The sequence below is a fragment of the Grampus griseus genome (genome assembly GCF_964374135.1).
Source record: "Grampus griseus genome assembly, chromosome: 1".
In the NCBI taxonomy this organism is placed as follows: Eukaryota; Metazoa; Chordata; class Mammalia; order Artiodactyla; family Delphinidae; genus Grampus; species Grampus griseus.
The window spans coordinates 29606237-29632888 of record NC_139017.1 but is presented as its reverse complement, the minus strand read 5'-3'; the positions used below and the strand labels follow the sequence as shown (position 1 = coordinate 29632888).

General features: G+C 35.2%; 1 protein-coding gene across 1 annotated transcript in view; it reads left to right on the top strand.

Annotated features, from left to right (window-relative positions):
* WDR64 (WD repeat domain 64) overlaps positions 1 to 26652 on the top strand; it is a gene marked incomplete at both ends in the record, with an annotated part of 149248 nt that overhangs the window by 83980 nt on the left and 38616 nt on the right. Inside the window, 6 exons of the mRNA XM_082666678.1 lie at positions 17659 to 17789; positions 20414 to 20515; positions 21701 to 21770; positions 22703 to 22739; positions 23343 to 23482; positions 25166 to 25271. Coding sequence (XP_082522804.1) covers positions 17659 to 17789; positions 20414 to 20515; positions 21701 to 21770; positions 22703 to 22739; positions 23343 to 23482; positions 25166 to 25271 — 586 coding nt within the window. The remainder of the gene's footprint in view (positions 1 to 17658; positions 17790 to 20413; positions 20516 to 21700; positions 21771 to 22702; positions 22740 to 23342; positions 23483 to 25165; positions 25272 to 26652) is intronic.

Genomic DNA, 26652 nt, shown 5'->3' with positions numbered 1-26652 from the left:
ACTAATATGTGTAAAATGGATAATTAATAAGAACCTGCTGTATAAAAAAATAAATAAAATTCAAAAAAGAAAAACTATTATCAACTATTTGGTTACACTGAGGTATAGTTCAGATAGGAAATCAAAGTAACTGATTGATTCTTTCCTTACATTTATCAGTTTTCAAAATAAGAAATTGGGTTCCTTAGCATCCTCCAAAACAGTGGTCAATGGATTTTATTTGTTTAGTATCATTATCAAATCATAAATTTAAATATTCTTGATTTGTTTCAGTCTATTGCATTATTAATTAATTCTCAAATCATCCCATCTCAAGCTAGTTGGACACTTTTCAGGCTTTTGAGTTCTTTTAACATGACTCTAGTAGTTCTGGGTAGCTTCCAAGTGTGACAAGTTTCCAGGCGTATTTTGTTAATTTCTTGTTCCAGATCTACAATCCACCATTTTACCAAGAAATCCTAATTCTTTTAGTGAGATTAATCATTAAAATAGTATTAAGAAACTACAAACTGAGTTTTAGAGATGCTTATTGTCACTAGATTGATCCTTGTTTTTAGAACTTTTCAATGGACAGAGCTAGGAAAAAAATTTAAGAGAAAATACATCTTTAGCTTGTACTGATATTCCCATTCAGATTTAAAATAATATGGCATTACTGATTTTATTTTTGTTATCTTTTTCTCTCACAGAAAATCTCTGTTTCTAATGACATTAACATAATTACTTACTTGCTTTATCCTATTATTTATATAATGTATCTTATATAATATATAGGGTTTTATGTCATATTATATTGTATTATAGTACATTATATTATAGTATGTTAGATTATAGTTTTGGAAAAATATAAAATAACTAGAAATATGATAGCTGAAACAATTATCTTATCTTCTTTGTAGTTTCTGTCCTTAGAGTACATATCTCTTGGAATATGCAATCAAATTACTATGTTTTAAAATTATTTGAAATAATTTCTTGTGCCACCAACTCTATACACAACAAAGTTTATTGCATTTTTAATGTATTGTTTTTTAAAAATTTAATTTTGTCTAATTATTATGTAAAACATTTGAATAGATTTTAAATCAGATCTTCAAAACAAGATTTATTCTAACTTCCATTCCTGTCCCTTCTATTCTTTTCCTAATCTATAGTTAATCTTTTGTTTTTAAATTTTTGATTTATGCTTCCAATGTTGTTTTTTAAAAATATAATCTAATACTTATCCTTATGTGTATCCCCTCACTCCTTCTCAAGCAAGTTTTAAGATACTGTACATATTCTTATATTCCTTGCTTACTTTATTTAATAATATATTCTGGAGATCATTATAAACAGTATATAGAAATGTTCATCTTTTTAAAAGATGTGTATTTTAAGGTAAAATACACAAAACATAAAATTTACCATATTAACCATTTTTAGTTATAGAGTTCAGTGGTATTAAGTACATTCATACTGTGTGCAACCCTCATCACCCAGAGAACCCTTTTCATCTTGCAAAACCAAAACTCTATACCCATTAAACAATAACTCCCCATTCCCCCCTCCTCCAGCCCCTGACACCCACCATTCTACATTCTGTCTCTATGACTCTGACTACCCTAGGTACCACATGTAAGTGGAATTATACCATATTTGTGCTTTTGTGACTGGTTTGTTTCACTTAGTATAATGTCTTCAAGGTTCATTTATGTTGGAGCATATGTCAGAATGTTCTCCCTTTTTAAGCCTAAATAATATTCCATTGTATGTATATACCACATATTATTTAACAATTCACCCATTGGTGGACATTTAGGTTGCTTCCACATTTTGGCTACTGCAGGTATGAACATAGTTGTACAGATATTTCATCTTTCTTTTTGAAAACTCTATGTTATTTCAGTTAGTTGGATGTACCATAGTTTGTTCAACTAGTCCCCTATGAGTTAACATTTGGGTAGTTTCCAATTTTTTTGCAATTATAAATAATGCTGTAACAAATAGCCTTATGCATATGTCATTTCAAATTTTTGAATCTAATCTTTAAAATAGATTCCTAGAAGAGATATTGCTGCATCACAAAGTAAATGCCAAATTCTCCCCTACATCAGTTACACAATTTTATATTCCCACTAACAACGTATGAGAGTTCTTACTTCCCCACAGCTTCACCAAGAGTGTACCGTGTCAAACTTTTAGATTTGTTCAAATATCATAGGTGGAAATTGTAAGTTGGTATGTTTTTTCTATTGTAATGAATAAGTGGAGCATATTTTTATGTATATGCCTCACTTGTCTATTCTTTGTCTATTTTTCTATCTAGATTACTCTTTTCTAATGTTTTAAAAAGCTCTTTATATATTAGGAATATAAAAATACATACACACGTGTATAAATAATTAGGAATATGCATTAGGAATATTAGTCCTTTGTGATAGAAGTTCCAAATATTATTTCCCAGTTTCTTATTTATGTTTTCATTTTGTGTATGGTCATTTTTACCATGGCAATTCTAACTTCTGAGCAGCTGGGTGTAGATGAGGTTCAACAGTTTATCAGAAACTACTCTTGGGTATAATCACAAATATTCTTCAGGCTCCACTCAGGGAATCCAATAGTATTTCATGTTCTCATTTATCTAAAAATAGCTAGGTGTTTTAACTTCTCCAAGATTTTAATAAAAAGGGTAAGTTTGGGGTCATATCAAGAGGTCACAAAATTGTTCACTTTTTCTGGCTAATTATTATTTCAACATTTTTACATTATGTAATCTTAACTAGATTTTCCAATGTCAGTTAATAAAATTTCAGCTTTTTGTTTTTACAGTTTTTTTTTAAGCTTCTTTTCTTGCTCTGGTGACATCACTTGGTTAACTTTTTTCTTGCTGCTCTAATTGTTGTTTTAAAAATCTAAATAAGGAAAATGTATCATCAGACTATTTTTTTTACAGGATATTCTCTGAATTTCAAAATTGTAAGTAGACTGAAAGGAACCAATCTTATATTCCACACAGATAAAAAGAAGTGTTCCCTGACAAGTTTTTAACAATAGCTCCTCAGAGTCACAGAACCAGAGCCCTTAACCTGGGATCCTTGGATAATCTGTTCATAGGTGGACTTCCAGGGATCTAAAAAGCCTCTGCAATTATATACAAAACTTCTCTTCTGAAGAGAGCATGGTTCATAAGTTTTTCTTTCTCAAAATTTTATTATGAAAAATTTCAAAAATATAGAACAGTTGACAGTGTTACCCTCCACTTAAAATTTACTCTTAACATTTTGCAATATTTGCCTCATTGCAGATGTATTCATGTATCCATCCTCAATTCACCCTTCAATCCACCTTATTTTAAAAATGTATTTCAAAGTAAGATGAAGATATCAGTACATATCACCCCTAAACACTTCAGTATATATATCTTTAACCAGAGTTCACTCTTTGTTTATGGTGCTGTGTTTTTAGTGAAATTTACAAATAATAAATGCACAGAATTTAAGTATGCTATTCAATGAATTTGAATAAGAATATACACATCCAAACCCTTATCAAGATTAAAAAAAAAACACTTTGATGCCCCTGCCCATCAATACTTGCCCCTCACTGAAAGACAACTACTGTTCTAATATTTTTCACCATAGATTTGTTTTTCCTTTTTCTAGAATGTCATGTAAGTGAAATCATACAGTATATATTTAAAGTTTATTTAATATGTTTTTTAGATTTGTCTATGTCACTGTATATATCAATAGCACTTTTTATTGAACACCTACTATGTGTCGAGCACTATTCTTAGCATTCGGAATGCAAAGTTTAATGAGGTATGGTACCTGCACTACTGCATTATAGGATTGTAGCAGAGAACTTGGAGGGTTGAGCCAGGGTGCAGGGGTGAAAGAAGAGGAGGTTCCTGATGAAGATAGTTGCTGAATTAGTTCTTTAAGAACAATCAAGAGTTAGCTTGGCCCAGAAAGGGAGTTTCTAAGGGGAGGTGAGAAGACAAAGTGAATCCCAAGGGGAGGAGTAACATGGAAAAAATGTCACAGTGCTTGCTTGACAGCACATATACTAAAATTGGACTGATACAGAGAAGACTAGAATAGCCCCTGCAGAAGGATGACATGCAAATTCATAAAGTGTTCCATATTTTTCACAGAATACACATTCTTTTCAAGTGCACATGGAACATTCTCTAGGACTGACCACATACTAGGGCACAAAACAAGCCTCAACAAATTTAAGAGTATAGAAGTTATCTTAAACATCTTCTCTGACCACAACAGCATGAAACTAGAAATTAACAACAGAAAAAGAAATGAGAAAAAAGCAATTACATGGAAGCTAAACAAAATGCTACTAAAAAACCAATGGGTCAATGATGAAATCAAAGAGGAAATTAAAAAATACGTTGAGACAAATAACAATGAAATCTCAACCATACAAATCTATGGGATGCAGCAAAAAGAGTTATAAGAGGGAAGTTCAGAGTAATTCAGGCCTTCCTCAAAAAAACAAGAAAAATCTAAAACCACCTAACATACCATTTAAAAGAATTAGATAAAGAAGAACAAATAAAACCTAAAGTCAGCAAAAGGAAAGAAATAATAAAGATCAGAAAGGAAATAAATAAAATAGAGACTAAAAAAAACCAGAAAAAGTCTATAGAACCAAGAACTGGTTCTTTGAAAGGATAAACAAGATTGACAAACCTCTGGCCAGACTCACCAAGAAAAAAAGAGAGAGAACACAGATATACAAAATAAATATAAAAAACCATAAGGGAATACTACAAATAATTGTATGTCAACAAATTCAACAACCTAGAAGAAATGGATAAGCTTCTAGAAGCATACAGTCCACCAAAACTGAATCAAGAATAAATAGATAGGGACTTCCCTGGTGGCTCAGTTGTTAAGAATCCACCTGCCAATGCAGGGGACGTCGGTTTGATCCCTGGTCCAGGAAGATCCCACATGCCATGGAGCAACTAAGCCTGTGTACCACAACTACTGAGACCATGCACTGCAACTACTGAAACCCATGTGCTCTAGGGCCCATGTGCCACAACTACTGAAGCCCACATGCCTAGAGTCCATGCTCCACAACAAGAGAAGCCACCACAATGAGAAACCCATGCACCACAATGAAGAGTAGCCCTCACTCACCACAACTAGAGAAAGCCCACATGCAGCAACAAAGACCCAATGTAGCCAAAAAATAAATAAAAATTTTAAAAAAGAATAAATAGATAATTTGAACAGACTGATCCCTGCAACTGAAATAGAATCTGTAATTTTAAAATTCACTACAAACAAAAGTCCAGGACCAGATGACTTCACAGGTGAATTCTACCAAACATACAAAGGAGAACTTATACCAATCCTTCTCAAATTCTTCCAAAAAAATTGAAGAGGAGGGAACACTCCCAAGGACATTCTATGAAGCCACCATCACCCTGATACCAAAATCAGACAAAGACACCACCAAAAAGGAAAATTACAGGCTAATATCTTTGATGAATATAAATGCAAATATTCTCAACAAAATATTAGCAAACTGAATCCAACAACACATAAAAAAGATCATACACCACAACCAAGTGGAATTCATCCCAAGTTCACAAGGATGGTTCAACATACACAATTCAATCAATGTAATACACTACATCAACAAAATAAAACACAAAAACCACATGATCATCTCAATAGATGCAGAAAAAGCCTTTGACAAAATTCAACATCTATTCATGATTAAAACTCTTACCAAAGTGGGTATAGAGGGAACATATCTCAAAATAATGAAAGCTATTTATGACAAACCCACAGCCAATATAATACTCAGCGGTGAAAAGTTGAAAGCCTTCCCACTAAAATCTGGAACAAGACAAGGATGCCCACTCTCACCACTGCTCTTCAGTATAGTATTGGAAGTCCTAGCCACAGCAATCATACAAGAAAAAAAAATGTGTCCAAACTGGAAGGAAAAAGTTACAATTGTCATTATATGTAGATGATAAGGATACAAGATTAACATACAGAAATCAGTTGCATTTCTTTACACCAACAATGAAATATTAAAAAGGGAATGTTAAAAAAACAATGTCTTTTAAAATCACAACACAAAAAATAAAATACTTAGGAATAAACCTCACTAAGTAGGTGTAAGATTTATACGCTGAGTACTATAAAACATTAATAAAGGAAATAAAAGAGGATTCAGAGAAATGGAAAGATATTCCATGTTCTTGGATTGGAAGAATTAATATTGTTAAAATGGTCATACTACCCAAAGCAATTTATAGATTTAATGTTATCCCTATCAAATTACCCACGACATGTTTCACAGAACTAGAACAAATAATCCTAAAATTCATATCATACCATAAAAGACCCAGAATAGCCAAAGCAATCCTGAAGAAAAAGAATAAAGCAGGAGGCATAACCATCCAAGACTTCAGACAATACTACAATGTTACAGTAATCAAAACAAAGTGCTATTGGCAGAAAAACAGACATATGGATCAGTGGAACAGAATAGAGAGCCCAGAAATAAACCCACTCACCTACGGTCAATTAATCTTCAACAAAGAAGGCAAGAACATACAATGGATAAAGATAGTCTCTTCAGCAAGTGGTGTTGGGAAAGTTGGACAGCCACATGTAAATCAATGAACTTAGAACACACGCTCTCACCATACACAAAAATAAACTCAAAATGGCTTAAAGACTTAAACATATAAGACATGACACCATAAAGCTCCTAGAAGAGAACATAAGAAAAACATTTTCTGACATAAATCATAACAATGTTTTCTTAGGCCAGTCTCCCAAGGCAACAGAAAAAAAAATGAAAGTAAACTAATGGGACCTAATCAAACTTACAAGCTTTTGCACAGCAAAGGAAACCACAAACAAAATGAAAAGACAACCTACAGAATAGGAGAAAGTATCTGAAAATGATGAAACTGACAAGGGCTTAATTCCCAAAATATACAAACAGCTCATACAGGTCAATATAAAAAAAGAAATCAAAAAATGGGTAGAAGACTTTAATAGACATTTCTCCAAAGAAGACATACAAATGGCCAATAGGCACATGAAAAGATACTCAACATTGCTAATTATTAGAGAAATGCAAATCAAAACTACAATGAGGTACCACCTCATGCCAGTCAGAATGGCCATCATTAAAAAATCTACAAAAAACAAATGCTGGAGAGGGTGTGGAGAAAAGGGAACCCTCCTACAATGTTGGTGGGAATGTAAGTTGGTACAGCCACTGTGGAAAACAGTATGGAGTTTCCTCAGAAAACTGAGAATAGAATTACCATATGATCCAGCAAACCCAGTCTTGGGCATATATCCAGACAAAACTATAATTCAAAGAGATACATGCGGGCTTCCCTGGTGGCGCAGTGGTTGAGAGTCCGCCTGCCGATGCAGGGGACACGGGTTCGTGCCCCGGTCTGGGAAGATCCCACATGTCGCGGAGCGGCTGCCCCGTGAGCCATGGCCATTGAGCCTGCGCGTCCGGAGCCTGCGCTCCGCAACGGGAGAGGCCACAACAGTGAGAGGCCCGCATACCGCAAAAAAAAAAAAAAAAAAAAAAAAAAAAGATACATGCACTCCAATGTTCATTGCAGCACTGTTTACAAGAGCCAAGACATGGAAACAACCTAAATGTCCATTGACAGATGAATGGATAAAGAAGATGTGGTACATATATACAATGGAATATTACTCAGCCATTAAAAAGAATGAAGTAATGCCTTTTGCAGCAACATAGATGCAACTAGAGATTATCATACTAAGTGAAGTAAGTCAGAAAAAGACAAATACCATATGACATCACTTATATGTGGAATCTATAATGACACAAATGAAACTTTGTATGAAACAGAAACATAATCAGGGGCATAGAAACTAGACTGGTGGTTGCCAAGGGAAAGGGGAGTGGGAGAGGGTTGGGTGGGAGTTTGGGATTAGCAGATGCATTCTATATTATATATAGAATGTATAAAAAACAAGGTCCTACTGTATAGCACAGGGAACTATACTCAATATCCTGTGATAAACCATAATGGAAAAGAATATGAAAAAGAATGGAAAAGAATATGAAAAAGAATATATATATATATATATCACTTTGCTGTACCCCAGAAACTAATACAACATTGTAAATCAACTATACTTCATTTTTTTAAAAAAGCCCTAAAGAAAGACAAAGAAAGATCAATGCAAGAAGAGGATATCACACTCAATATATATGCACCCAGTATAGGAGCACCTAAATACATAAAACAAATACTAACAGAGATAAAGGGAGAAATTGACAGGAATACAATAATAGTAGTTGACTTTAATGCTGACTTCAATGGACAGATCTTCCAGAAAGAAAATCAGTAAGCAGCAAAGACCCTAAAGTGTACAGTCCCTTTGCTGTACAGCAGTAATTAACACAACATTGTAATTCAACTATACTTCAATAAAAATATAAATTTAAAAAATCACAGAGGTAAGAAATTGCATGGTTTTCTAGGGATAGCTACAAGTATTTCAGTGTGCCTTAAATAAGTGGTAGAAGATGGAGACAGACAGAGAGGTAGAGCCTGGATCATTCTCAGTGTTATTAAGGAGATTGAATATCCTATAAGAAATGGAAAACAATTGAAAGGCTTTAAATGAGAAAAGTCATGATCAGATTTGTGTTGTGGTAGCAGATTTGATGCTGCTTTAATGGCAGATTCAAATGGACAAGACTAAAGGCAGAAGATTCAGGTAATAAGGTACCATTTTAGTTAAAAGATATAAGACCATGATAGTGGGGATGGTAGAAGGAGAGGTTTCCAAAAATATTTAGGTGATAAAAGTAGCAGAACTTGCAATTGATTAGTTAGTGATGGATACCATGCAGTCAGGAGAAGGTCCTGAGAGAAAAAAAGGAATCAATACAGCTCCAAGATTTCTAACTTGCATGATGAATTAGGAAGTGGTGCTACCCAATAAGATATAGAATAGAATGAAGGAAAATGCTTAAAGAAAGTGATAAGTTAGACATATTAACTTTGAGATACTTGTAAAATTTCTAAGTAATTAGATATATAAGCCAGAAGCTTGTGGGAGAGGACTGGACTAGATTATTAGGTCATTAACGTAAGAGGATGATTATTAAAGCATAAGAGGAGGGCTTCCCTGGTGGCGCAGTGGTTGAGAGTCCGCCTGCCGATGCAGGGGACGCGGGTTCGTGCCCCGGTCCGGGAAGATTCCACATGCCGCGGAGCGGCTGGGCCCGTGAGCCATGGCTGCTGAGCCTGCTGCATCCGGAGCCTGTGCTCCGCAACGGGAGAGGCCGCAACAGTGAGAGGCCCACGTATCGCAACAAAATAAATAAATTAATTAAAAAAATAAATAAAACATAAGAGGATGAGATTGCCCAGAGAGAGTTAGAAAAAAAAAGAAAAAGAAAATGGGCTGGAGGTAAATCCTAAGGATATAAATATTTAAGATGTTGGTAGAGTAAGAAGGTACTGAGTTAGAAACAGAAAATGAAGGATTATATAGACACAAGCAAAACCAAGAAAGTCCAGGGCCGAGCATGTCAAGAGAGTAAGAAGTTTCAGGAAAGAGAGAGCAATTGACAATGATAAGAATAGACCTCTAATCTTATTTAGATGTTCCCAAGTCTTGCCTATATCGCTGATATAGCACTTTCAAATTGTACAGTAATCAGGAGCAGATTTTTCAGGATTACTTGAGATGCTGCCTCCCAGGCTTGAAGTCCTCAGTATGTCCACCAAATAAAACATAACTCTCAACTTTTAGATTGTGTCTATTTTTTTTAGTCGACATTTATGGTGACTATGGATAAGGAACCCAGAGCTGATTTCTTTCCTTCACCTGAACTGTACGAGGATCTGGAGCCTTGGTACCAGCAGAGACCTCATGCCTATTCGCATCCTCGGGGAGTCCAGATGAATTCGGATGAGCCTCTCCTGGTTCTAGGCTCTCCCGTTATTGGTTGATGATCCTAAGTTTTATTCGGTGGTGTTAAACTCCTCTCTGGAGGAGTAGGTTACCCTTGAAACTCAGTTTCAAGAAGAGGTACCTGGGTTACCCTCAGTGTAAAAGGCACTGGGAAGATTTTTGCTCAGTTTAGACACTGAGTGGTTTATCCTCAGTTTAAAGACTGGAAAGACGTTGCTCAGTTAAACACCGAGTAAGGTTGGACTGGACTGAGTAATTAGGGGGAAGACTGACCTGTCATTTTTCCTTGAATTGGCTACCTTAATAGAGTTTGTTGAAATAAAACATAAATCTTATAAGAGCTTCTGAACTCTGAAGAACAGACTGTCTCCTCCTGGCCGGCAACAGCTTTCTCAGGTGAATGAGAAACTTGCAGGAATGGTGGAGGCAAGACCATGCAGCTGTCCTATAGGGAAACCCACTAATTTAATTAACAACCTGCTCAACCCGGGATGTGAATAAGAACTGGCCATCCCGTGATCTGAGCACCCATGGTGGTCTTATATGCCACCGGGAGAACCTGAGAAATGTAAGAGGGGGCTGAAACAACTCTGGGGCAAAAGCCTATAGGAGTTAAGATCTCAAGCAGCAATTGGCCCACCACATGATCATCACAATCATCACATTGCACATGATCATCACTAGCAATTTTTATTTCAACAAATTCACCTCAGAATGGGAAATAAAGCTTTCAGAACAAAAGAAAAAGGACGACAGATTGCCAGCCTCCAACTAATACCCCCAGCCAGGTTTATGTATGTACAAAACTTACAAGTACTTACTTAATTGGGAATTAAGGGAAATCTTACTCTAAAAATAAGGGGGCTCTTTTATGGCATATGAAGTTAAGTTTAAAAAGCTGGCTTGACAAAAGTATCTTTTCAGAGTTCTGACTTTAAACAAAGGCCTTCTAGAGGGAACTTGCATTTCTCTTTCTGTATCTTGGAGATGTAAATGTTCTAGCTGATCTTCCTAGAGCATTCTGTGTGTGTGTGTGTGTGTGTGTGTGTGTGTGTGTGTGTGTGAAAACCTGACCTCTGCCATACTATTTTTGAGAGTAAACTTTCTGGATCTTACTTACGTGACATCTTTCTCCACTCTCTTATAGGGAAGCCTCTTGCATCTTATTGGTTTGAATCACTATTAAAATATTTCATTAATGGCCAAATGACGGATCCTTTAAATTGAAGAAACTTCTAAATTGGTGGATTTTCTAGAGTGCTCTCATTATAAACAGCTGTTTTATTGGTACCTATAAAAACAAAAATCAAATTAAAGGTGGAAAAAAGAAATATATCTAATGGTTAACCTAAGAACGTCCTTAGCTTGAATCAAACAAAGAAAAACAGATTTGGGAAGCTTTATTTGTGGTCTTTGCTTCCCCTCAATAGCTCTTACAGATGTTAATAAAAACATTGGAATAAATTAATGTTAACAGGAAAAGAACATGTAAGAAAGTCTAGATACTTTTTCCAGCAAGGTAGAAATTTTTAAAAAGACATCTCAAATGAATAAAGAAATCTTTAGATAGTTATTTAAAATGGGATAAATAAAATGAATATTTATGTGATTACCTAAGGTTAAATGGGCCAAAAAGGACTCCCTACAGGTCCTCAACATTAAAAGCCAACAAGTCTACTTATCCTAGTTTAAAATATACATATATTAAGAGCTGAAAAAAATTTACACTGAGATATCTGACCAGCAAGTATTTGGGGCAACAGTTGGGCCAAAGCACCTGAGTTCCTTGGCTCAACCCTGTCTGGGGATCCCAGAGCCTTTTATATAAAAATAGATTAAATGGGCAGGGAATAAAAAGAAAGAAAAACTTCTAGAACACCTCCTGTAAGATCAAAGTTTGTTGATTGGATCCTAATGAAAACTAAAGGTATAAAAAGTGACAGAATTGAGATGAAAGTGTATAAAATTGATATATTTAAATGGGCTTTATGTAAGATGGTTATGTGTCTTTATTTAATTATATTGCAGGATAGGCATGTTTCACTGGGGAATTCTTCCTCTGTGTGGTATTGAATCACTAGGTTGTGTTTCAGGGGGCTCTGAAGACCTCCAGGTCTTTATGACTCGGTGCAGAAAGAATTCAGTGAGAGGCAAAGTGATAGATAAGAAGTGATTTATTAGCATAGGAAGCTTGTGAGGCTTACAAGTGGGTGGGTGAGAGGGTGCTGCCCCGAGAATATAGTGGGCTACAGTTTTATAATCAAAGGAAAAATGGCGAGGGGGAAAAGACCAACTTATTCCTCATTCTTGAGTAGACATCAAGCTTCCATCATCAGCTCCTCCTCCAGGTTGGGCAGGGGAGTTTTCTTGTCCCTATATGGTCAAGCTGGGACTGTCATGGCACTATGGAAAAATTATTCCATGTCTCAGTACAATGAGGGTCTTTCACTTTGAAATGTCACCTTTCCATAAATTATTGTTTTTCATGTGTGTAGAGAACATGTCCCAAGGATTATAACTTACTGAGCTTGCTGGGCAAGATGTGGGTCTCATGCCACAATTGTTTTATTGTTTTGGGGCATGTCTCGTGCTTCTGCTGCATGGTTTTGTTGCTAAGCAAGCCTGATTGGTTTTGTGGTTAAGCAAACATACTTTCTTGAGTGATCATCAACTTACAGGGGTCCCCCATATTTTTTCTTTACTTACAATCCCCTAGTGGGATTAACTATTTAATCATCTAGCTTGTCCCTTTACTCTGTCCCTATCAGTATTATAAGACAAGGCATATAGATCTGCCCCTCAGGAAATATTAATTGAACATATTAAAGGAAACCGATAGGGGTACCTGAGCCATACAAAAAGTAAAACCTGAAAACTAACATTCAAGAGCTAATAAAGATAAAAATAGTGATTTTGCTCTGGGTTTAACTTGTAAACTCAGAAAGAAGGTCTTTGCTGAATGCCTTATACAAGCTTTTGAATGTATGATAAACTAAACTCTAATGTTCTAGAACATAGAGCTCCGAAATTTCAGTTTAGTTAGAAATCTTCTCACTGATATAAAATATAGCTGGGCAAGTCAATCTTTTAGTATCCATTAGGTGACAGACCTGTTCTTTGGGGAATTAAAAGCAACTGTCTTTCTCTTGCAAATCTTTACAAACCAGAATGTAAATTCAAGTCACAAGGAGCTGAGACTGAGCCTAATTAGCTCAATCAGGCAGAACCTGACACCAAGAGGAAAAAAATGACAAAGTGACAGTTTTAAAATTCAAACCAAACTTTACAAATAGTAAAGCCTTAGTCATCTGAGCAAACAACTTTAATGTCTTCCAACTGTTCTTTGTAAACTAGTAAGTTTATATTGTAATACCTGATTCATAACTGGTTTTTTATTTATTTATTTTTTAGTGAAGCCATGAGATCTCTAGCTTTGCCTGTTTATATATCTGTGTACACATTATACATATGAGATAGCTCTACCTCTGGAAGGTATTTTCAGAATTGAATTTATAAAGAGCTCAATTTTAAACTAAGCACATACAAATTAAATAGGAAAGAAACTGGCTAAAATGACTTTCAGGTTCATGTGAACTGGGAAATATTCAATATTAGGTTGATACCTGGTATTAAAGTTAAAATCTGTTGATCTAATAGACATGTCTTTAGAGTCATCAACATTAAGTATAATATTTTATTGTGCCTAGGTTTAATAGAAGTCATATAAGACCTTATTATATCTATTACAAGAAAAATAACTTGATATGATAAAACTTTGTAGTAAATTTAACTGAGATAAAAAGCTTTTTGGTTAACTTTAAAAATAATAATATTTTAGAAATGTCTACTTAAAGTGATCTCTCCAGATATTTGGTAACAAAGTTCTAGTGTTGCTTAATTTAAGTGATGGAAGTTTATTAAATAGCTAGGTGATTCCCAGCTAGCTGATTCTCAGTAACATAAGATACTGAGACATCAATTACTAAACAGAGAAACTAAAGGTATTTAGGACTATACATAAATATGTTTGGTGCCACCCGGAGATGTTCTCTATAAGAAAACAAATGTTTTTTAAGAAATTATCACTGGTGGGCTTCCCTGGTGGCGCAGTGGTTGAGAGTCCACCTGCCGATGCAGGGGACACGGGTTCGTGCCCTGGTCCGGGAAGATCCCACATGCCGCTCCTGGCCGCTGAGCCTGTGCTCCGCAACGGGAGAGGCCACCACAGTGAGAGGCCTGCGTACCGCAAAAAAAACCACAAAAAAACAACATAAAAAAGAAATTATCACTGGTATTATGTTTACCAATCTACAGAATGCTAACATAAAATACAGTTCATAATTGCTTACCTCTTAGTTTTCACTAGAAATTAAGGTTTTTAAGAGTTGAGGATTCTCATTTAAACATGTAATTAAAGTGAATAGGAATAATAAAGAAACATTCCAGTATACTGTAGGAAAGTAGAATGTGTGTTTTCAGTAAAGAAGTTATGAGGAATGGAGTTACATTTTACTGGGGGAAAGTATGTCTTAGAGCTAGTTGTTTTTGGATGGAAAGATAAGGGATGAACAAATATGGATACAGAAAGTGATGAGAGATTATGGAAAGGAACTCTGAAGTTTTATGCATGTTCAGGATTAACTAATTTTAGACTGAAGTTAATTAAGTTAATGGATTTTGTTGTTAGGTAAGCTAGTACAAGACTGGAATGTGAAAAAAGTTTCTTAGAGTGCTCCTTTTTGATAACAGATTGTGTGAGTTTCTGTGCCCTTAAGTGATCTGTATTTGTTTTGTTTTGTTTTTAATATTTTTGTGACTTTGGTTAAATGAATAAGTATTGTTTTGCAGTGACCTATGATCCTGTTGCATTTTAAAACCTTTTTTATATTTTTAACAAACTTCCTAAATATCAAACTCTAACTAAAGTTCTTTTAGCCTCCAGCTGACCCTGGGTTGCTTCGAAGGGCTTTGAAGGAACCCTGAGATATCTCCGAGAGAAATATTAAACTAATTAAGTTTATTTGGTATGTTAAATTACTTAAAGAACATTGCCAAGTGATTGGAGATGAACCTTAGCTTATAATGTATGGATAAATGTCATTAATACACATATTCCAAAATTTATATTAAATTCCTAAAATCTGATATGCTCTGATATGTTATCAGTCATAATTCTAGTGATTATCTTAAAATGTTATATGTCACAGAAATATCCAAGTTTCTTGCCAATTGCATTGTATTCAAATCTTTAACCATGCTATTTTAAGTTTTGTCTTTTATAGACAATCATTATTTTACTCTGATGCTTTTACAAAAATGAGGATCTTCAAGAAGACTCATAAAATGGACTTGTTTTAAACAAATATAAGTCTCTGATAGCCTTTAGATAACACCACTGAACTGAGGAACAAATGACAAAACTCTAATGGAAAATCTGATGACTTCATCCAGATCAACAGAAATTAATTTCATGGGACCAAATGAACTAAAAATTATAGTTTATAACGTTATGACTTTTTGTAAAATATACTAGCTTTAATCTTTGTTTTCCAAAAAAATCTTTCTTCTTATGCCATGTCCTACAACAAGTTGATAAAGTATACCTTTGTAAAAAAAGATGAAACATTTAACTTTTTCTCTCTACCTGATTAATCCAGAATTTGGCTTCTCCAGGTGGCTCTCTTGTGAACTTGATGGTTTATTGCAACTGGATTATAATATTTGTTTTAATTTGTTCTTTGTTTCCAAGTTGTTTATGCTTTGTGTCTCCCTGTTGCACTATTGACTTTGTCAATGTTACTAGCTGTATTACTTATATCCTGTCTATTTTATAAGGTTGTTGTCTCTTACTGTCACCAGGCCTCCAACAAAATTGATGATGTTAGCTAAACATCTTGAGGACATAGATCACATTTACGACTCATAAAGTAATTGTAATTGTTAGAGAAATGCAAATCAAAACTACGAGGTATCACCTCACACTGGTCAGAATGGCCATCATCAGAAAATCTACAAACAGCAAATGCTGGAGAGGGTATGGAGAAAAGGGAACCCTCTTGCACTGTTGGTGGGAATGTAAATTGATACAGCTCCTATGGAGAACAGTATGGAGGTTCTTTAAAAAGCTAAAAATAGAATTACCATATGACCCATCAATCCAACTCCTGGGCATATACCCAGAGAAAACCATAATTCAGAAAGAAACATGCACCCCAATGTTCATTGCAGCACTATTTACAATAGCCAGGTCATGGAAGCAACCTAAATGCCCAATGACAGATGAATGGATAAGGAAGATGTGGTACATATACACAATGAAATATTACTCAGCCATAAAAAGGAATGAAATTGGGTCATTTGTAGAGATTGGATGGACCTAGTAATAGTGTGATTCTAGGTATAGGAAGAAGCAAAAAGGTAAAACATTTCATGAATCATAATAGACTAGTAAGACAGAGGATCCAGAGAATCTGTAATTATCAACAGGGCCTAATCCAGAAATTAGCACCTGGAGTGACATATCAACAAAAATTTTTGCCTGATCTGGGAAGAAACTCTGAGCACTGTGGGACAAAAATTGGTCATGAAATGTCTCCCAAGTATCGCTCAAATTTCAGACCAAGAGGAGGAACTAAGAAATCAAATATGTCCTGCCATATCAGTAAAAAATATATCACAGTCATCAATAATTGCAGTCATCTCTGATGGTGAGCTGGTTAGTCCTAAGGGAACTCAGGAAGGGAACAAAGAATATTTGCCATCTAGCAGGCATCAGACTACAACCACTCCTGAAGTTGAGCCCTGAGGAAACTCAGGATGTAAAAACACTGGATACTGGCCCCAGGTAGCTGAGGTGTATATCAAAGGAATGATCTCAGTGAGTCCAGACTCTTGCATCTTCCCACATATAGAAAAGCACTAAATTCTTTAAATTGAGATATCTAGCTTTTCTTCTATTAACAGTAATCTTTTGTTGCTCTTTGTTGGAAAACTCCTATATATCCTAGCTCTCCCCTCACTTCCTTGGAGCAGTTTTCTCAGGGTTACTTGAGATGCTGCCTCCTGGGCTTGAAGTCCTCAGTATGTCTGTCAAATAAAACATAACTCTCCAAAAAAAAAACTGTACAGTAATCAACACTTCATCTGAATTCTTGAATTGTATTATAAGTTTTGCCAGGTCACCGACATTCTGTTTGGCTGTATATTCTAAGAACCTAACATAGTAGGTACCAAAAAAGTACTTGAGGCAAGACAATTGAAAAGTATCAAATAGCACTGGCAGTAGAAAGTCTTTAGTGATAATTAGAAAAAGCTTTCATAGAGTGGCATGGAGCAGAAGTCAGACAATGGGTGAAAGGAAGGTAAGTTAAAACAGCTAATATAGAATATTCTTTCAAGAAGTTTGAAAAGGAGAGAAAGCTGGGAAGGTAATTTAATGGTTGGTAGTTACCGCTGAAGGAAGAAGACAGTAGAGAAGGAGACTATATTTTTGTTGTTTTAATAAATTCTACAAATTAAAATATTTTATGCTAAAAGAATTTAGCTTTTACTAACTTTCATGCTTTAGAATTTAAATATATATATTTTTTGTTTTAAGTTAATGACAGAATAATAAAGTGTGCACATTGTGTTTGTACTGTGCTTAGACACTGTTTTCATTATGGTCATTGAGTCTGTTTCCTTCCTTCTTCAGAATCCTGCCATCAGTATAGAAGTGAACTGCATTGATCTATTACAAGTAGAAGGATATAATTTGATAGCTGCCGGAACCTTAAATGGTGTGATCATCTTATGGAATTTTGTAACATCTACTGTCAAAGAAGTGTGAGTTGCATTGTTTCCTTAAATAATATAATCATTTCCATAAAAAGTTGAGCTGCAGAAAAGCCAGAGTAACATTCAATACTTAAAAATATAAATACTTAAAAAAAAAAGCAATAAATAAAAGGGATGATAACTCTTTCAAGGAGGCTTTCCTGGAGGTTATGCTCACGAGGAGACTATGTTTTAAGTGTCTAAATCCCAGAATGATATGAATAAAGTGAATCTTAAGTATATGTATTCCCAAGTGCTTTTACATTTACTCTTCTTGAGTATGTACTAGAGTATGTACATGCTTTCCATGTATAATCTTGTCCAAATTCATAACCTTAACAAATACTTAAATACATAATAATTTTAAATAATAATCTCATAGCTTCAAGCACACATATCCAATTGCCTACTGGCAATTACAACATCTAGATTGCCAACAAGACCCTTAAAGTCCCACATACCCAAATCTTCTTCCCAACCTACCCTCCCCCAAAACATCTTTTCCTGTATTCCCATTGACACCACTATCTACTCAGTCACCAAAGTCAAATGGTGAGAAGTATTCAAGAGGGGTTTTCCTTCTTATTCACCACCCCAACACATTACTACAGGTCAATATTAACAAGGGCATGACATATGTAATTCTACATCTCAACCAATTAGATTTGCTCTGTTCCACAAACTTTACCCTCCCCTTGCAATCCATTTCTAAATGTCCTTACCATTGGTTATAAAGAAAATAATGTAACATTGTATTATTTGTTATGGATGGATTATAAATAATAAGCTTTCCCCAGCTGTGTAATTGGGCTCTAAGCAAGGGCCATGTATGAACACCTTATGTCAAGAGAGTTTGTAAAATTGTACTTTGAGGTACAAGATAGCCAAGAACAATGAATTAAAAAGAAAATCAATTCTATCTAAGCATTTGGGGGAAGGAAAGAGGTATAAAAGGAGGAGAGAAGAGAGTCAAAGAGGACAAGGGAAAAGAAGAAAAAAAAGCAAAAGAAATCTCTGCCTGTCTAGCTATAGTACCTTGCATACATCTACCTGGACTCCATGACCCTTTCCAGTCTATGTCAGAGTTTTCATTTTCAACCAAATTTTGGGAGGAAATAGTCCTTTCCTTTTTGATTCTGGGTATATTTTCCTTTGAACCTTTAGCTGAAGTATCTGTTTCGGAAGACCCCTCCTCTGTACCTCAGCTCAGGTTCTACTAGGCCCTGCCACTAGAATTCCTGTCATCCTTCAGTTCCTTCCCTTCAACCCTTGCCCTTAGGCTTTTCTCACAGACTGTATACTTGTCATTTTATTCCTATATCAATATACACTGCACAAGTCCTCACCTTCTTATTAATTCAGTTCTCACATTGTGTCAGCTTGTGTATGACTCACTACTTAGGGAAAACATATAGACTAAAAAGGCAGAGAAAATAGTCCTACTGCCACAGCTTAAAAGAGAGGGCAGCTCCCCTGAGAATATTCCCAATTCAAAGGTGAAGATCTTCCTTGTTGAAGTGCTACGCATTTTACCAAGGGATGCATGCAAATCCAATACCCAGTCAAAGAAAAATAACTGACGGTAATGGGTCATACACAGTGTCCTCTTCCTATAACAAGATGATTATACAAAAACGATTGATTTAGAATCACTGGAGTATTTCACATAGCATATAATTTAACACAGAACTGTCCAAGGTAATTTAGGCCTAGTTTAAAGACTCTAAAGTTGAACATGGTTTCCATATTCCTGGTGGGGGCCATCTCTACCTCTACCTCAAACTTTGCTTTAAGATCCCTTCACCAGTCAGGAGAAATAAGCTTTCTCTTTCTGTTCAAAGCGCCATGCCTTTTTTTGGATGCAAACTAGAAATTGTTGTTGCTAATGAATAGTCCACTTCACTATTCAGTTTACCTGCAGAGCAGAAATATGTAAAAAGTTGGAGCTCAACAAGTCATCAAACTCACAAGCTCCTCTTTTGAGCTTGGTTCACTCTTCAGGAGGTCCTTCATCACTTATCTGTCCAAATTAGCAGAGGCAATTTCCACTAAAGGAAAAAGAACAGTTTGCTACAAGGTCTATTTGCTATAAGGAATGTCAAGTGTGGCTTAACAGCCTACCATGAAGTGCCAGGACAGGCAGTGGAAGACCATCGCTCTGCTCCCAGGAAATGGCCTAGGAAGGTGTTCTTGGGAATCTGGGCTAATGGGAGACTCAAGCAGCAAGAATAGTGTGATCATCAAATTACCTGCTTTTCTTCTCCACTTAATTATAAGCTACTTGAAGGTAGTAACTACATTTTATTCAAATTTCTCACTCTACTTATTCAAAGAGTAGAAATCTATTCTTTAAACTGTATGAAACTACCAGGAAGTTATATGAGCTCACTCTGTGAACTATAGGTTGAAAAAATAGACAAGCTAATTGACTTAAAAGACTTCTAAGCACTAAAAGATCATGTTATACAGAACCTTATTAAGGAAAGTATGTTCAAATGCTATACCTCTGGGTTTTCTCTCCATATTCAATGAACATTTCAGGAGTTGATTAGTTCTGCATGGGATATATGATATAGTAATGTAAATTACCACATTTGTAAATTTTTATCATGTAAATGTATGCTTATTCCTAGGTACAGACCTGAAGATTGCTTCACTGTGGACCCTGACTTGGATCCTAAACGCTTTAGAATTAATGACATACTGTTTCTCTTTCGTAAACCTGAATGTGCAAGGTAACTCAATACTTATTGATCAAGAAATACTGTCTGGGACTTATGTGGATGATATAAAAAGAATTCTCTTCATCCCAGCATTTAGGAAGGTACAGTTGATGGAAGACATAGTTGGGCTGACTAGTTGGCTTCAGCTTTCTTCCCTGTTATTGTTTTTGTAAGTGGATGGTCCCCAGGAAGATTTAATTTGCTGTGTGGGGATCTAATTTCCCTTACCACATCTCCCTTTACAACAGTAGCAGAGAGGGAAAATGCTCACTTGACCATATTTGTAGCCAAAAGACAACTCAATGAGCACTTATGTAAAGCAGAAAAAAGGATTTATATGGCAAATATGAAAGATCATATGGCAGCAGTTTTCATATGACATCTACTATAGCTGAGCAATCTTCATTTCTGAGAGAGCAGGGGATTTTTTTTTTTTTTTTTTTTTTGCGGTACGCAGGCCTCTCACTGTTGCGGCCTTTCCCGTTGCGGAGTACAGGCTCCGGACGCACAGGCTCAGTGGCCATGACTCATGGCCCACGCGCCCAGCCGCTCCGCGGCATGTGGGATCTTCCCGGACCGGGGCACGAACCCACGTCCCCTGCATCGGCAGGCGGACTCTCAACCACTGCGCCACCAGGGAAGCCTGATTTTTTTTTTAAATTTTAAGAAAAGGTGAATTTCCTGTTTATATTTGCTTGAGAGCTCTGATTTCAGTAAACAATAGGCAATGGTAAACACATCTCTGGAGAGAAATCAAAGGCTTCTGTACTATCATCATCCAGAAGTGAGCCAGAATGTAACACCTTCCCTACTCCTTGACTTGAAATGTTCTTATTCTGAGAATATTTTTAGGACCTCATCTATATATATCTGCACCAGAACCCTAAGCCAGTTTTCAGCCCATTCTAGCAGAATTGGAAACTGTAGAGCAGAAGTTACCAGGTTTTCCAGGCCTCCCCACTGCCACCCCACTCCCCACCATTTCAGTGTCAGAGCCTCTGGGACAAAATCTAGCCTTAACAGTGGGACAGAGCAGATTTTTATTTCCCACACCCAGGCAGTATCCACAGTATGCACACCAGAATGCACAGATGATGGCAAGAGTAATCACCTGAAATTAAAACAGAGGAGAGCACCCTTTGAGTATGATAGATTATCTTAACTCTTCCTCTTCGGACTTCCTCCCTCTCCTTGTAGGAGATCAAGTCAGGATTCCATATGTTCTTCATCCCAATGTGAGTCTAGCAAGGGTCCACAAAGTAGTAAGGTAAGCAAGAAATAAGGAGAGTATGTCTTCCTGTTATACCCAATGTTGGTTCAAAAATAGTGATTTGTTGCATATAAGTCCCTCCCCTGCATGTATGTAAGAACTTTTTTGTTTCCCCTAAAAAGCAATGTCTAAACTGTCTTCATCTTTTTTTCCTATTTTTTTCAAGGCTTTTATATCTGCAAATAATCATGAAGAAAACAAATTACATAGGCTACTTTTAAGTTCATAAAATAATAATTTTAGACTATCTCTTTTGCTAAAAAGTGTTACACAATTACATTTCACAGAGGGAAGAGACAGCATGTAATTACATAATGTAATGTAATGCCATGGTTTTCAAACTGTGTTCTCAGTTCCAATTTTATATATTTTTACACATTTCATTTCTAGTTAGGATTTTGTCTGAAGGAAAGTTTTCACTGCATAAATTATTTTAAAAGCACTAGCTTAGTGGAAAAAAATAAACTTGTAAAGATGTGTGTCAGACAGACTTGCACTTAAATCCAAGCGCTCCATTTATTATCTGATTAGCTTTAGAGATGTCACTTAATCTCTGAGTTTCTGTTTCTTCATCAATAACAAGGGAATAATAAAACCTAACTGGCATGGTTGTGAATGGAATTAGAGATCATATACACCAAGAACACAGCATGAACTAGGTATTTAACTATTCTCGTTATTATGCTACACCGGAGCCACTAGGAAAAGGTTGTGTTACAAATACCCTATTTATGAGCATGAAAATCTCTTAATACACCTTTTCAAAGAATTAATTAAAAAATAACTTTAAACCTAATCCTTAAAAAAAAACAAACTTTAAACCTAATGCTTAGAGATATAAATTTAACTATGAAAAAAATCTATTCATCCGATATATCTCATTTCCTTCCAATGTCATAGAAATATTATCTTTTTCTCCCCAAATTCAGGAAAGCAAACAGAGCATACATGACAGTGAGGTTAAAGGTCGGTATGAAATCTCCTCTCTTCCTTATAAAACAATTCCTTTGCAATAGGGAGTTTAGGTGATAGAATACTTCTAATTAACATATATTCTTTTTGTGACTAAATGTTAAGGTGCTATAGAATTCCGTAGTCTAAGAAGCAGAATTTCCATTAGGATGATACCTTTTAGTTACTAGTTAGTTAGTTAGTTACTACTAACTCTAGATTTTAAAAATCCAAAATATTACTGAGCTTCTTAGTCTTCAGCCCATTTCCCTAAAACTTATACTAGATTCATAAGCCATTTTGTAATGTGTAAGACTTATACTGGATGTATATCTAGTTTTAGCTGCTATGTACAGTGCAAAGCCTTTTTCAGTAGAATCCAAAATGAGCCCTTTTAGTTTTTTCCAGTGATACAGGATTCCATTTGTTAATGGTTTTTTTGTTCTCTGCCTGATTGAAGTTCTCTGGGATTAAAAAAATTCTAGACAAAAGAATGTGGGGTTCTTTTTGTTTTGTTTTGTTTTGTTGCTATTTTCTTACCTGCCTCCTCTTTTACATTCTATAAAATTTGAAATTCCAAGTATAACAAACACTGATAACTCACTAATTTTCCAACAGGTGAGCAAAAAGATGTCATGGTAGGTGAGCGACAGCCAGTGGACAAAAAACATCTGGAAAGCACCAATTTAACAGATACTCAACCACCTATCCTTGTCACTGCACATGAGGATGGACATCTCCGCTTGTGGACCTTGGAGGTGATGGGGCCTGTTATTTTCCTGGAACAGCAAAGAATAGGAAAGATAAAAAGGATTATTGAATAAACCTTAGCCTTCTAAGGTTCCGTATATCATCTAATTCTATTATTGTTCAATCTTCTAGTCAATATCCTAGTTTTTCAGCCTGCTCACTGAAAATACAACTCAAAATTTATAATAGGTCAGTTTTGTAACTCAGAAGATCAAATCATCAACACTGCTAAGACAACGACTGTATTTCAAATCTTTCTTTACATTGAGCTATGAATACAACCCACCATATATTTCACTGGATATTTAAATAACATTAGATAATATAAATGATGAATATATCATTAAAGAATGTAAGAACACTGAAATGTTGAATATACATAAACTTTTAGTTATCCAAACTATTGGAAGAAGTTATTACAATAGTATTAAGAGTCCTTAAACATTTTACAGTGAAAAAATAACTTTCATGTACTAAAAGATTTTAAATGATTTGGGGGTGGAAAGTGGGGCAGGGTTTGAATTGGGAGTACAGAAATGACAGAAGGAAGGATCTTGGGTAGACTGATGATGATGACAATGAAATTTTTAGAGAGGCAAGGGAGGTAGCACCACTTGTAAGGCTCCTTTCTAGAGGGAAACCCAGAAAACAGCAAGTTTTGTATGGCAGATAGTGAGATCCAACAACACAGAACAGCATAGCTGTCTGTTGGATAAAACCTCCCAGTTGATCAGTTGACTCTTAACTTATTAATGAGAAACTCTTGGATTGAAAATGCTACAAAATATTGTAGCAATAATTTTCCCTGTGATGATCCTGGTATTTGAGCAGTGCTTTTTTTCTTCCCCGATAAATAGATAATAAAAGTGTGAGAGCAATAGAAGGAGAAAAGGTTATATCTAACTAAATCATAGGAAACAAGCGGCAGATTCAAATTTTTTCTTCCTAAGCTTCGATGTTTAATCTCCAAGTAGAGAAATGTATATGAAAGTCCTTCCCAGTGATGACTTATACTAAATGCCAAAAAACACTCTGCCAAATTTCAATCCTTATCTTGCGCCAATATTCAAAATTAGATATTTCTGAAAAGGCGAATACAATATTCTCGCTTAAAATAAGTGAGATACACTTAAATCTGAAAAGAATGTTTATTTAAAAGGAGAATATGGGGCTTCCCTGGTGGCGCAGTGGTTGAGAGTCCGCCTGCCGGTGCGGGGGACACGGGTTCGTGCCCTGGTCTGGGAGGATCCCACATGCCGTGGAGCTGCTGGGCCCGTGAGCCATGGCCGCTGAGCCTGCACGTCCGGAGCCTGTGCTCCTCAACGGGAGAGGCCACGGCGGTGAGAGGTCCGCGTACCACAAAAAAAAAAAAAAAAAAAAGAATATGTCACTGGAAAAGGGTTGAGGAACTGCATGAAAAGGGTCATGGGAAGTGAGCAAAAACAACCCTCAGGTATAGAGGTGATCTACAATAATCAGTCTAAATGCTTATAATTATGATAATAGTCTCCACTTTTATCAATATTTAATTTCAAAGAAATAAGTCCCTATAGATAATTTCAAATTATTTTTATTACAAAGAAGAGAATCATGTTACAATTAGTAGGCATAGTTCTTTGGATAAATTATTTATCAAGAAACTCAACTCCAATATTGATATTTTATAGAATTTATTATCATACTTTATACAGGGAAGACTACTGAAAGATATTCTACCTTTCACAAAACATGCTGCCATTTCTCTGACATCGCTGTATACTGATTCATGTACCAGGATACTACTGACTGGAAATGTGGGTAAGTCACTACTCTTATGTAGTTGGTCACAGGTATCTTAACAAACTGCATGGTATAAAAATGGATATAGGAAAATATGTGACATTTATTGAGACAAAAGGAAGGATGCCCAAGCTGTCAAATGAACAGAAGAATGAATGAATGTCAGGAAAACCTATTTCATTCCTAGCTCTTTATTTAAAGTAAGACATCTATTTCTTCTGTCTTTAAATTGGGTATAGGACTACCCATCCCCTTACTTTACGTGTTGGGAAGAATGTAAAGTTTTCATTTTTAATCTTAAAAGGGTTATGTTGCATTAATCTTTATTCTAAAGGGAGCAATGTCATGAATTAGAGAAGAAAGAGATTATTTTTCTTAATAGGAGACTTTTTATATTTATTGTTATAACTACTACAGTTGGTCTTAATTCTTTCATGTAACACTATTCTTTTTTTTAATGCTTCCTTTCTATTTCCTTTCTTCTGTCTTTTGAATTAAGCTTAAGTTTTCTTTTCTTCTCTCTAATACTTTGAAAGATTATGTATATGCATAATCTTATGCACATGCATATGTAAATACAGTTTTTAATTTTACTAGTGTTTACTTTTAAGTTTAAAAAAATCCGTTTATTAGAAGTTAGACTGAAACCTCATCTTTCCAGGTAAACAGAAAGCTTAGCCTACATTACCTGTCTCTTTTTCCCATAGCCAGTCCTTCACTTATTATTTGCTAATGTAATCTCGAGATTTGCATCCAGATACTGCTATTACATTAATATTTATATTTTACATCTCCTGTTTTAAAAATTTTTTTCATTTCAAAAGTTATTTTACAAAAGTTGCAACAAATTATTTCATACCAACAATTATTTGAGTCTTCTGGAGATTATAGAAAATAATTGTTTATGTTTGCATTCAGTATTACCAGTAGGTTTACAATATTTATTTAAAGTTACCTTTACTTAAATGAACTTATTTACAAAATAGAAACAGACTCACAGACATAGAAAACAAACTTATGGTTACCAAAGGGGAAAGCGGTGGAGGAAGGATAAATTAGGAGTTTGAGATCAGGAGATACAAACTACTATACAGAAAATACATAAACAACAAGGTCCTACTGTATAGCACAGGGAACTATATTCAATATCTTGTAATAAACTATGATGGAAAAGAATCTGAAAAAGAATATACATGTATAACTGAATCACTTTTCTGTACACCAGAAACTATCACAAATCAACTATACTTCAATAAAAATAAATGAATAAAGTTATCTTTATTTTATCTGTTTCTTATTGCTCATCACCAGTCCTTTTATACTCTGATAATCTTATTCTTGACTTCTTATTTTTATTTATCTGTCAATCTTCATAGTTTCCACAAACACTGTTTCTGTT